Here is a 13308-nt window from a genome sequence, read left to right on the forward strand (position 1 = left end):
CATTAATATCAATTTGGATGCATCTGAAAAATAACTCTTAATATCTGCACAACAGGTTAAAGGGCCATATTCTCAAACATCAGATGTTTTTCACTGTATGGTTGAAATTAGAAATATCCCCAAATTAACCAATGAAGCCTAAGATTGCTTCGAAAACAAAAGGTATGATTTTTTTTTAAGATTTACTCTTACATTTTATTTAGCTCTGACACCCATTGCACTACACTATCTAATACTGAATTATTTTTTTTTTCCCCTGCAATTTCCCCCCTCATTTTCAACAGGGAATACAACTTGTATTCACTTTATTGGTCTTTCCAAGGCGATATACAGGGTAACACATCTCCTGGCCTTGATGCCATTCTGCATCCCCTCTGTCTAAACATGAGCCAGATCATTTTGGCAACCTGGCCACCACTTTTTAAAAAAAAAAAAAAAAAAAAAAAAAAAGAGAGAGAGAAAAGAAATAAAAAAGCTCAGTTCCAGCTACAGATTAACACACTGTAGCTACCATCAAAAGTGCAGAGCCCCCTGGCCTAAGCTCGCAATTCAGAAGGCGTTTAAGCACATGTATAACGAAGTGTGGGAACAGGCTCCTTGAAGGCAATAGGATTACTCACTTCTTAAGAAGTTACCACATGTTTAAGTATCTGAATCGAGGCCTAATTATGGTGCTGGCCGACTCCTCGTGCACGCACCACTGGGGCAGATCTCACCAATCCCTTAAAGCCATAAGGACAGGCGTATGTCACACGGGCTTTTAATAGCTGCTAGGTTTGTATTCTCAGGCAAACAAAAATAAAAATCCTCAACATAATAATAATAATGATAATACTAAAAAAAAGTACTTTATAAATATCAGCTATTTACATGTGTGAAACTCTTTTAATGGGAAGTGTTTTTACACACCAATGAAATGTACAAGCAATGAAAAGGTACACTGACAAAGACTAAAAAACAAAAACCAAAGTATAAAATATATTACAGGTCCACCAAAATAAATTCACACGGAAGAAAAAAATCGACACAATAGAAACTTTCTCTTTTTTTAAAAATAGAAGATATATCACAAAAGCTTGAACGTGTTTATTTTATGTTAGTACTAAAAATCAAGGAAAAAAGCTTCATATATTCTCGTCACAAAAATATTTACCAGCCACTTTTTATTTCCACTTTATGATTATCTGGCTCAGCAGGAGTAGAGGCTGAACTGTATCCAGACTACAGAAATCATTCCAGAAGGTCCCTCAGTTTACAACTTACTGCAATTTACATTTTCTCCTCTTCTCAGCACCTTCCTGCGAAGGTTCAAGAGGGATTAATAACAAACTGAGAAAGAACAGGACAGGTATCTGTATTTACAACATTCATCTTTGTTGCTGCCGAGCCACAGGAGCAGGAGCGGTACCATGAACTACCGAAGTCTTCATATCGCTCTGTGCAAATTTCCCTCGGTAGGTGAAAAGACAGCATCAGAATGTACCAAAACCCAACCCCCTGGGCTCGGACAGTCTGTGAAACGCCACAGCCCCTGACAGAGAGCACCTCCTCGCCCCTGATTCACTCCAGAGTCACAACCCTACCAGCTGGTGACGGAGGGTGAGACACGAGCAGGCTGGGTCCCCCCTGCAACGGAGCCGGGGCAGAAGGTGCTGTGGCGCCCGCCTGCCTTCAGTCCACTGCAAAGTCTTCAGTGTGCCCTGTGCTTCCTCTTCTTGTGTTTTTTATCCTTCTTTTTGTTGGCACACTTGGAGCAGAACCATTGTATCTCTTCTGGGGGTGCAGTTGTAATCCCCACACAAGGCCTGCGAAAGACAGGAAAATATCTTATCATCTCAGTGGAGTAATGTTACTTCTGTTTCTTATCCAAAGAAATGAAACTCTTCACTGGGAGACAGGATCTGGCCTTCAAATTAATAGAGCAATTCTATTATCATTATGTTAATGAATATAAGAACAGAAACCTAAAACCCACTTGCTTTGAAACAAAACAAACAAAAAAATTGAACTCAGATAAGAAATGTTTTTTTAATAGAAAATGTGAGCACACTTTCAGGTATAATAGGCTAGATTTAAAATAATTTCAAATGCTTCTTTAACACATCTGCAAAAAACCTTAGGATTTTATGTAGCTGTTTAAGAAAATGCCTAAAAAGTGATTAATTCCCTCCAACCCTTTTATAAGAGCTGACATTTATATTACTGTTCATACAATGCTTCATAATTTGAAATGTCTATCTGTATACACTATGCTCATAATCCTGTAGTTCTCACAAAATTACAGGAATCAGCAATATTTCCCAGCAGTTTCAAAAACAACCGTTATCATCAATGCCTATTAATTAAAACGTAACTCTTCCTCACAGCTTAAAATCCGCTTCTTCAAATTCCAGAAAAACAGAGATAAACATATCTTCCAGATTATTAAATCGGACACAGTAAAGCCCTTTAAATATTCCTGGCGTCACGAACCATTGAAAAAAAAAGGTTTTTAATAATATAGCCCAAATCTGCCAAGGAACAGCAGAATAGGATGGATGAGAGCAACTTACCAGTGATACCAATCATCGCAGTCATCACAACCTATCATTGGACTGCCATCATCTGGCTTGTTACAGCCAGGACAGATCCAGATCTGGTTACCCCACTCATCTCGGATCTGGCGCAAAGAAAAGGAAAGTTAGCTGGTTTTCAGGGCAAAGCAGGCAGCAAAACTGACATTTTAAAAAAAAAAAGTTTCTTGCTTAACTGGCAAAGCTATTCAGGAGCCACGGTTGTTATTTAGGAATTCTCTGATCCTAAGTGCTTGGCATTCTATCTCAATTGATTTTCCTATACTGTACATGATGACAAAACCATGCATTTTTCTGTATTGTCCTGTAAACCAGTAAAGCCAGTTATACCACCCAACCTAAGCACAGGCGCTCACATATAGCAGAGCCAGGGCTTAAGGACACAATTCCTTCTCTGTCTATATCATCGCGGTTTTTAAAATTCTACCCTGTTAATGGCGAGAACGAGCGATGGTAGCCTCCTGCGCAAGATAACCGTCCTATATGCATGTAAAATATACAGTGCCATGTGTATATATTGCCGTATTACTTATTAGCCAGAGCCTTCAACTTCAACTAGCTGATAAGATCAGGATATAAAAAAAGTTGTTACTGAGTAACTTTCCATTCCCCTTATGACATTTATGTCACAGTACAATTTACTAAAGGGTAAACGAAGCAAGAAACGCAGATCATTTACAGTATTAGGCAGCTGCTTACTGGATTTATCATATTTAGAGCTTTATGAATTTTTTTAGCATTTATATCCCGCTAGACCCGTTATTTGTATTTTTAAATTCCAAGTGGTTTCTTTAACAGGTCTTTGGTAAAAACATACAGGCAAAATGTCACAAAATCCACCCAAAGAAGTGCAATTAACATTACAAAGTACAAAATGTCTGGGGTATTACCCTGATTTCATCTTTCCCTTATGAAGATTTGCACATTATCACTGAATCTCAAAACCATAAACTGTTTTATTCTCAGCTTTTGTGCACTTACATATATCTAAGCAATAACTTCTTGCTATCTGTACAGCTTACAAAATTTATATTAAAAAGTAGTAGATGAAAAGCCCCAAATGCTCTTAGGAAAAAAAAAAAAAAAAAAAAAAAGAAGCCACTAAAGGTGGTCTGTACATCTCACACCACTTCATGAAAAATCAATACGAATGTACCAGAGCTGCAACGAACACATCACTCTTGACTGACTCCTCTTAAAGGCCCTGCTTTTTTTTTGCAGTTTAGAACTAGAAAATACAAAGCCCAGGAATATTAAGCAGGGAACAATCCCCTTTCCAACAGCGATATGGAGTAGGCAACACCATAAAATGAACTCGATTTTAAAGCGAATTGATCGCAATAATCATTCCTATCTACGCATCTAATCTTGCCTCTGCAAAATCATTTTCAGTGGCTAGAGAAGCGTTTGCTCTGCAGGTGAACTGCCTGCGCTTGGCACAAAGGGTTCCATGGCCGTTTCTGGGGGGTGATCCTGCCAGGGAAGGAGGAGATGCTGTGCCGTGGTGCTGCCCAGAAGCAGTGCCGCGGGCTGCTGGGCTGACAGCTACAGCCTTTTACAACCTGCCTGAGCAACCTGGCTGCAGCCGCACCGGCCCCTGGCACAGGCACTGGCACCTGGCTGGTACCCACCGCCGTGCTGCCCGTCCCAGGCACTGCTGCTGCCAGCTGCAGGCAGCGCTGCCTGATGCTGCCCCGTTGCAAGACAGATACCCTAACTTTCCCAGCCTTAGGGGGGATGTTTTTCTGCAGAACGCCTGCCTTTCGGGGGCAGGGGAGGGGCAGGGTGGTCTGTAATCACTGAAAGCTCAGCCTGTTTGTTAAACAAGAACTTGGGCTGCTGAATGAGGATGTTAAAAATATTGCGTAACTTCTCATTCCTTAATGAGCCAAAGGTCACAGAAGGAGGGACAGCATGTGATTGCTGAATGCTATTTTAGTACAAACCACTGAGAGTTAATGACCACAGCACACTTACTGAGATGCTATCCTATAGGGAGATCCCATGCCGTATCTTTTTAAGCTATAAAATCATCCTCCTGTCCTCCCCTGCAGAAGGGAGTTGTGCACCTGTGTCACACTGGCTCCAACCTTATCTCTAAAAGAGCTTTCCCGTGCAAGCCGGGGAAAGCCATTTCATCATTCTGTGTCCTGCATCTTCATACAAGAGGCTGTTATTAATGATCCTTTCTTTCCCAACCTCTCTCTCAGCTTTTTGACTTACAATGTTTCCCATCGGGAGTCTCTGCCTGTGCACATAGTTGGATCCTAATGCAGTAAAGCCCTAATTTCAACTATAGTATTGTAAAAGAAATAAATAACCTGGAGCCTACATCATCCTCTGCATTCTCCATAAGGTGCTAAGAGTGCTACCACTCTAAGTTACCTAGGCAATGTTCTACATTTTCCTTCTTTAAACTAACATAACCTCTAAATCATTTGCTTTTAATGCTTACTGAAGAAAACAGGAAGCAGTACAGTATTTTTGAAATGCTTTTCTCTTAAGAGTGATTTTCCAGGCTTTTGAGCACTATCGTAATACGGTGACACTGCACTTACACCTGTGATACAGAAGGCGAGGACGTGTATCCTGCACCCTAAAGACATGCACAGCCTATGTGTGGTCATCTAATGCTGTAACTAACTTGGGAGTGAAATGTAGCAGCTGTTTAAATAGAGACCAGTAACATGATACAAGAGTTTAAGTCCAGCAGAGGAGAGCACCTTTTCCATTAGAAACGGCAGGGTAGATTTACACTGGGAATCATTACAGGAACAGAAATAATAAAAAAACCAAAACAAAACAAAAAACAAGAGAGGAAAATCATGCATATGTTGCAACCAAAATGCAAGAAACTGTAGTAAAAGCAAATTTTAGGTGTTTTAAATGGTGAGATTTTTAAACTGCTACCCACTACAGACAAGCAAGGTGCCACCAACCAAGCTGGAACTTAGCCAGGACAGGGAGGATAACAACATTGCTGCTGTTGTTAATGGTATCTGCTGCTCTTCAATGACCAGGAATGCTCAGGACTTCCATTTTACACTGCATCTAAAGCAGAAAATTTCAGTAGCACAGCAAACTTAGTCCTGCCCAGAGGTATGCCTATGTTACTCTAGAGAATGTAGCTCCTACATCACGTTAGATGGGAGACTTTTCTAAAAGAATGCTATCAGTCAGAGGCCAAGTTCAGAGCATATGTCAAACAGACTAATGAACTGTAGACTAACAAACTATTTACAGACTTTCCAAGATCCACATTTGCAATTTCTGTAGGCTGAGGAACCCAGAAAGGAGATCAGTGGACTCTACACATTTCAAATGAGGGCTAAGTCAAATTCTTGATGTTGTATGAAGGTTTTGTACTTTACCTGACTGACAGCAAAATCTATGGCAAGTTTGACATTTGAGATTTCAATTCAGCACTTGTGAAAGCATCTATAAAAAAAGTCCACCTCCAAAAATAAATGCTCTAGCTCAGTTAGCAGAAAATACCCAGTGGGATATAACTGGATTTGTAAGAAGAAACTTTAACATTGAAATGGGAAAAAAGAAAAAATTCCATCCAAGTAGCAGTGTTTTAATTATTAACCCCTCAAAACATGTGCATGGAAGCAAGGGCTGGATAAAGAGTAGCTTAATGGAGAGCAACATCACAAGTCCAGGTCCCATCAGTTTGAGATGATGAGTCACCCAGGAGCTCAACAATTCAAGAGATGAATGTCACTGGCATTGAGAGAAAACATGGCAGCATGTGTTACCTACCACGTAAGTACTGACGGTCTCGGTCACGACGCTCCTAACTGGAGCTTTAGAGCCTCCTGCTGCTGAGACAGCTGGAGAGGGCGGTGGGATGAGGACCGGTGAGACGGTAGCCTGTGGAGGAGGAGGGGCTGGAGCTGGAGGAGGGGTGACATGAACAGGAGCTGGTACTGGTGATGGCACGGGTGGAGGTGTTTTGGGCCGGCTCACAGGAGTAGAAGGTTTGGCCTCTGGAGCCGGCACCACTTTGCTGATGACTCTGTAGGATCAAAAAAGAGAATCATTGGTTGATGGGAAAGAAAGAAACAATCAATCACTGACTAGATATGAAGAAAATACAGAGCGGCTAATTCACATCACCTTTGAGTCATCAAAGTGGCTGTTTCAACACAACCCAAGGACTGTTGTCATTGCTGCACCCCTCCGCTGGCCAGGATAAAGCACAGAGCCGCTACAAAGCGAATGCTGGGGCAGTCTGAACCTCTCTAATAGCTGGCTGTCATACAAATATTCTCCGTGGCTTTACCAAACTTTGTTTCATTAAGTTTTATTCTATTAGCTCAATTTGTGGGAAATATTAGAAAGGAAAGTTAATCAGCTGTGAACAGCACTGATTTTAACCTTCAAACTGAGAGACAATATCATCCTCTTAAGATCCTACATTAGGGGGTTCTCCAAATATTTGCTAGTTCGGTATTTCTTTCCCCAGATGTTTATGAGATCAGCAGTGGATCTAGTCAGGACAAATAAATGACGCACACTATACACTCAGCAGTTAAAATATTGTTACTTACTCGAGTAGCTAAAGTAGACAGGATGTAGCTCTAGTAAATACACAGTATAGAATAATCTTGTCCAGGAAAGGGGGATACGTAGAGGACCCAACGTTTATTAATGAATGTTGATACACAGGGTTATTGATGTGCATGCAATTTAACGGACCAGACAAAAAAGCCCTTACTATAATGCTCTTGATTAGAAACATAAAGAGAAGGAAAAGGATGTTTTAGAAAACAAAACTAAAAAAACTTCAAAAAAACCACAGGACAGATCTATTTGTTTCACCACATTTTGGTAAACATTCATTTATATTTGAATGGTAATTGTGGGAGTGCAACTGATTTGTGACAGGACTGTACGAAGACAGAGATTTAAAGAAAGGTTAGACATTCCAGAGTGGAGGAGAGCTTAAGAAAGCAAACCTTAAGAAAGCAAACCCCAGAGACATCAGTAGGAAAACCATGACAAAAATCAAATCGCAACAATTCCTGAGAACCAGGAAAGTCCAGCTCCAATGTCAATGGGAATTTTATATTCAACTTTTGAGTTTACTGCAGCTCTCATATGATATTCAGAAGGCAGGATCACTACGATGGGACACATTGTCTGCATTTCAAGTCAATGATCCGAGCCATCATTTGAGAAAGGCTTGGAATTATACAGTATTTAATGCTTGGCTGAGATAATAGTTTTTTTCTCCCAAGATACGCCACTTGCACTACTAAATCAGAACTATAGCAAGTTACAGTGAAAATACTTAGTAAAAGGAAACAGAGCAATGGGCTTGGCATTCCTGCCTAACCTGCCAACTGTAACATCACACCTACCTCCTGAGACCTGCTATCAGCGACTAGGGGAAGAAAACCAAACCCAAGGAAGTTTAGAAACTTAGAATGGAGCGGAATCTAAAAGACATTAGATGATCAGCAACACTGAAAACATTCACACCACTTGATGTCTTAGTGGTTGCTTCAGGTACCTAACCCGGGAGCTCAGGCTCTTTGTACGTGTCAGTAAGGTGCTAGGCTGAGTCAAAGTGCAGGACTCTGAATTTATATTGCCTGTAAGATGCAGAAGGAAGAAAGTCCTATTACCAGGCCATCCTGGGGGCAACCCACACATCACATCCTGCCTCTTTCTCCTTTTAGTGGAGTACATCTGTTGTCTCCCACCAAGAAAGTTTTCTCTTTGGCTCTTAAATGTCCACAATGTGTTTCTGGTTCAAGGAAAGTCTTAGTGTGCAGCTCCCCAGGGCTCCTGCCAGACTGGCCACCCCAACACAGACGCTTCTTCTGTGCCTTCCCCCTTCCAGAGCTCCCAGAGCGAGCCCTGGTTCCCAACGCTGAATGCCTGTGCCCTTGGTTGGTGGCAATACTCCCATGGTTTGCAAAATCACCCTCATGACTTGAGAGCCACCTCTCAATAAAAAGCAATCTTAGCAATAATAAAAGCGAGGAGAGGGACAGAGAGCAAAATATTTGGCACAGCAAAAGTAATTTGGACGGTTTCAAACATCATTACCCCTTCCCTTCGCTGCCTCCCCTCTTCCACCCCCTGCAAGTAAACAAAGTCCAGCTACGAGCTCTTCAGGGAGTCAATCCTCCCCAAGTCTAGACTTGGAAATGTATTAGCTAATAGGATTTTAAACATAACTTTGCACACAGTGTAAACAGTTTTAAAGAAGTATTAGCTAATACCATTTGAATAAGAGTGCCCATGCCCAGCTAACATACGAAATTAAATTACAGAGTTTCTTGGTCTAGATAAAGCCAGGTTCTCCTCCCGAACAGGGTCTTCGAAGCTACTCTGCTAATAACTGCCAAAGCTACAAGGAATATCACAAATGAAATCTTCCAAAACTACAAATATTCATTAGCAGGCGACACACACTCATCGATTGGCTGCTTTGCTTGAAGTGTGCAATTAGGACATGTTCAGTATATAGGGCAGCTTGTTTATCTTGATTTTAGAGCTCAGTTATCAAAACAAGAGATCGGCATTTCGGAGCACGCTTGGGCCTACCACTCCCTTGGGCTAATAAAGTTCAGAGACTTTAGACTCCAGGAGAAATGAATGGCTTTGTGCTACACCATTAGAGGTGACGGAGTAATCTCAGCGAGGGTGGTTTAGCCTGTCCTCTGTCCTGAAGAAGGGGCTGCACACATGGCAATATGGAGGTGGGGAGAAATCAAAGGGAAATAGCAGTCCCACGACTAATAATTAAAGTTACTTCAGACTTGAAGAGAAACCTGATATCAAAACACTATGTAAATGATGGCAAGATTTATGAGCTCTATTTTATAGACAGGAAAAGTGAGGCAGAGAGCACACTGCTAGTAGGCGGTACTCTCTACAGCAAAGCTTTGATCCTTCTGGTACCTAGGTCCCTACTAAGACTTAAACTCTACATTGGGACATCACCATACATATATCATTACCTTCTTTCCCAAATGTGCTTTTCATACACTTCCAAAATGAGCACTTGTGCATTAGAAGGCTGCAAGTAAAATACTAAATTTAAAGACCCAGTTCCACCTCCTTCCCCACTCCAATCCAAAACCTCTAAAACTGAGGCCGGAGTAATATTTTTTTAAGTAACCAAATGCAAATGAACATCAACCACCACTGAAACACTCGGGAGTCTTGACACAAGAGCTAGACTTCTCTGCAGGCTGCTTGCCTGGCAATGTATCACAAACACGTTCTACACTGAAAGATAAAAAGTCAGTTAAAAGCTGTTTTTGAATCAAAATAGTTCCTGCTGAATGAAGGGGTGTGAGAAAATCCTTGGCATAGATGTGGTAGTAAGAGCCTCCATACTACTCCCTTAAAAAAAACCCCAGAATGAAACTAAATGCTGTGTATCTGGTTGTGTCCAAGCTAAATTCACTCTGTACTTCTTTTTAAATGCTATCAGGAATTGTATTTCTTACATACACCTCTTCATAATGGTAGAGTGAATGAAAACCCATTTCAGACATTACTCCAGGGCAATCACCCCATCCACAGCTGCAGATCCAAACCAAAATTATGAAAACCAAGTGTCAGCTTGCAGGCAAAGTGAAAATTCTACCAAGATTTTAATTGTTGCGACAGGCCAGCTGGTTTATAATCGGCTCTAACTGGCATGAGCTGTAACACGCTACATCTGGAGCAAAATGATGCTCCAAGGTGTGAAATGGTTTCCTATCTTTGGAAGTAATTTATTTGATTTCACTCTGATCCTTACAGCTGAAAGCCCCATTGACTGCTTCATATAAACACAGGGAAAAGACATATGCACTGAAAGGAAATGGCTTTTCAAAAATAGGATATGAGCCACAGGGCTGAATGATTGCTATGGGTGATGAGCCTCAAAAAAATGCTCTATCAGTACTTCGAAAGGTCTAGCAAAAAATTGTTTCTCAGAGGCAGAGCTCCGAAGAAGCTGTTCTCTGCCCAAAGAAAAAATGACGTTTGAAAAGTTCTAATTCTTTTCTGAACCCGTGACCTATTTTTAAGCAAGGAACAGGAGCTAATGCGGCCTTTGTATGTAGGAAAATGACACCATCAATGACACTGACATAATTAAAACTAGTACAACTCACTTGGATTATTACAAGTGATATTATTATCTACTAGTATTGATATTCCCTTATTGATATAAGTTCCTCAATGCTAGAAAGTGGTGTAACTATTATATTACTGAAAAATCTCACATCTGGATCTGAGCTTGTTTCACCAGAAAAAATATGAAATACTCGAAGACCTGTGGCTATGAGTGTCAAAAACACCCAGGGGAATCATGAAGATTTCCATATGGTTTAGATTCTTCAAAGATTAGAGGTGATTTTGAAATTTTTTTCCCAACTCTGGAGGAGAATCACTGTAATTTAAGCCCTGTAATGTAGGCTAACTCCCGTATTACTTTTAGAAAGAGAAATTTAGTTTTTATCTCTTATGCCCTGCTGAATATTTTATTCTGTGCAAACAAGTAATATTGGCAAATACAAGCTCCACAAATACATGCTGTGACCAACTCGTGCATTTGCCGAGTGCCAAAATGTATTAAAACTACAGTGGAGCCCCCAGAAATTCTGCAAGTGAAAAGATTTCAGTACTTAAACTTGAAATTAAAAAAAATAAATATTTTTATGTGATAAATTGCTTGCTTGCAATGTGATATTCTCTATCAAGGCAAATGAACTTTGAACACTTATTCCAAGATACCATCCATTTTTGTGGACGCTGCTTGGTATCACACAAATGGCATGGCTTCTGTGTGTGTTGACCTTCAATGGTGCCCATGGAGCTCAACAGCCCGTTCTCTGTTTCATCACCATGGCAAAACCCTGTAAACATCCCTTCCTGGGCAAGTGAGTCTAGTGATTTTGCAGGCATTGCATCACCTAATCCCATTCACAAGTTTATTGAGCATCATCTTAAAACCAGTTAATCTTTTTGCCCCCACCATTACTCTGTTCCAGGATCTCACTGCTCTGGTGGCACAGCAACCTCTTCTAATTCCCAGCCTACATTCATAGGCAATTATGTCCCATTTTATGTTGTGCCAACATTGTTCTTTGGCTGAAATCACTTTCTCCCTCCAAAACATTTACTTGTCTGAGGTATGTGTAGCCAGAAGTCATATCCCCTCTTCACATCTTAGACTAAACACACAAAGTCGCTCTCCTAGCATAACACAGACTCCCCTATGCTCCTCCTAACAGTGCTCCAAGCCCTTCTCTGCACCTGCTCTTCCCAGTTCATCCTTCCTGCACACAAGCTGCCTTCAAGAATCTGAATATAACATTTCAGATGAAGTATCAACAGGTTCTCGTATGATGACCTGGACACTTCCACTCTGTCTACTAAAATCACTTGTATCATGCTGGCACCTCCATCATTCTGTGATCAACTAATGATCCCTCATCCACTTAACGCACCTACCGTAGTGACAAACCTACTAATCAGGTCTTTGCTTCTGGCTGAAGTTTCCATTGGTACACTTCAAATGCAAAGCCTTAAATGCAATTTTGCATTTACTGAATTAAATACCGTTTTTCCTTTCTGTTCAAGGGGTTCCAGTTCTTTCCAGACAATCCTTAGATCCTCATTTGTACTGACATGGTCCTTCAACCTTACTGCCAACAAAAAGCATCAGTGTTCTACCTCCTTCTGTGATGAAATTTTATATGAAATTATTAAATCAAACCAGTCCTGAAATACATCCCAGAGCATGTTCACTACTAACCTCCTCTCTGGTTAGATAAGCTTTCCTACAACTCTCAGTTGCTATCTTCCTTTGAGCTAGTTCCTTACTGCTGAGCCGTTCCTCTGCTAATCCCATCTTTGCTATGAATGTCCTCTGTGATAATATCAAACGTTTTCCTGCAATCCAGCTCAAACTGGCCATCTTTTATTCATCCAGAATAGAGCATTCCTTCTTCCAACAGTAGGACAAAAGTAAACTGTATTCCAGCTACACACATGGGAGTGTCTCACCTCTTCTCCACCACAGCTGAGACCTTCCCTTGGAGGGGAAGCAATCTGATCCTGCACCCAGTGACTTCTTCCCCAGTCCAGAAATCACCCTGCAGTGGGAGGGAAGCAGATGCTCTCAGCATTGGTGGTGGAAACAGATACCTAAGATGCACGGCAAAAAATGAGCCATTGCCAGCCCCATCTCTGGCAGGGACTGCCAACTGGCCTAGGCTAACCTAGAAAATCAATCCTTTATCAAAGACTGCTATCAAGCTCTGTTGATATGAGACAGATGTCACTTCTCTTCTGTGTATTATTCCATTACTTCTAAACCTTTAATCAGACCTTCCTCTGAGATTTGTTTTATAATCATGTGTACTGCTGTCATCAGGTGTCCAGATTACTTTTCCTTTCTTCCTTTCTTCAGTACTTGTATTTTTTCTATTATTTATTAAAAACAGACTTAACGAACATTGCATTTTGAAATAAAAATAAATGTATTAAAAATTACTTGTCACTGAGTCTGCAAATTCATGACCCAGTTCTTTTAGAACTTGGGAGAAAGATTATCCCATTCCTTGATTTCAGTGCGTAAAGGTCCCTGTATTTTGCTTCCTGATTCGTTACTGTAATTTCCACCACTGTCACTCTAATGCTGCTATCCATCTTGTCCTAGTCCTCAGCAGAGGAGAGAATGAACACAGGGTCAGAAGGAAAGTATTCTTTCTGT

At 40.9% G+C, this 13308-nt stretch overlaps 1 protein-coding gene across 4 annotated transcripts in view; it reads right to left on the reverse strand.

Moving 5' to 3' along the window:
• Positions 1-253: 253 nt before the first annotated feature.
• The window catches only part of TAF3 (TATA-box binding protein associated factor 3), a 119686-nt gene continuing 106631 nt past the window's right edge, over positions 254-13308 (reverse strand). For all 4 annotated transcript variants that reach the window (XM_037388637.1, XM_037388638.1, XM_037388639.1 and 1 more), the window contains 3 exons: positions 6339-6594; positions 2553-2659; positions 254-1805 (listed from right to left, as the gene is read on the reverse strand). In XM_037388637.1, the coding sequence (XP_037244534.1) occupies positions 1691-1805; positions 2553-2659; positions 6339-6594 (478 nt within the window). In that variant the 3' untranslated portion in view covers positions 254-1690. The remainder of the gene's footprint in view (positions 1806-2552; positions 2660-6338; positions 6595-13308) is intronic.

This window comes from Falco rusticolus, chromosome 5 (assembly GCF_015220075.1).
Source record: "Falco rusticolus isolate bFalRus1 chromosome 5, bFalRus1.pri, whole genome shotgun sequence".
NCBI classification, from domain to species: Eukaryota; Metazoa; Chordata; class Aves; order Falconiformes; family Falconidae; genus Falco; species Falco rusticolus.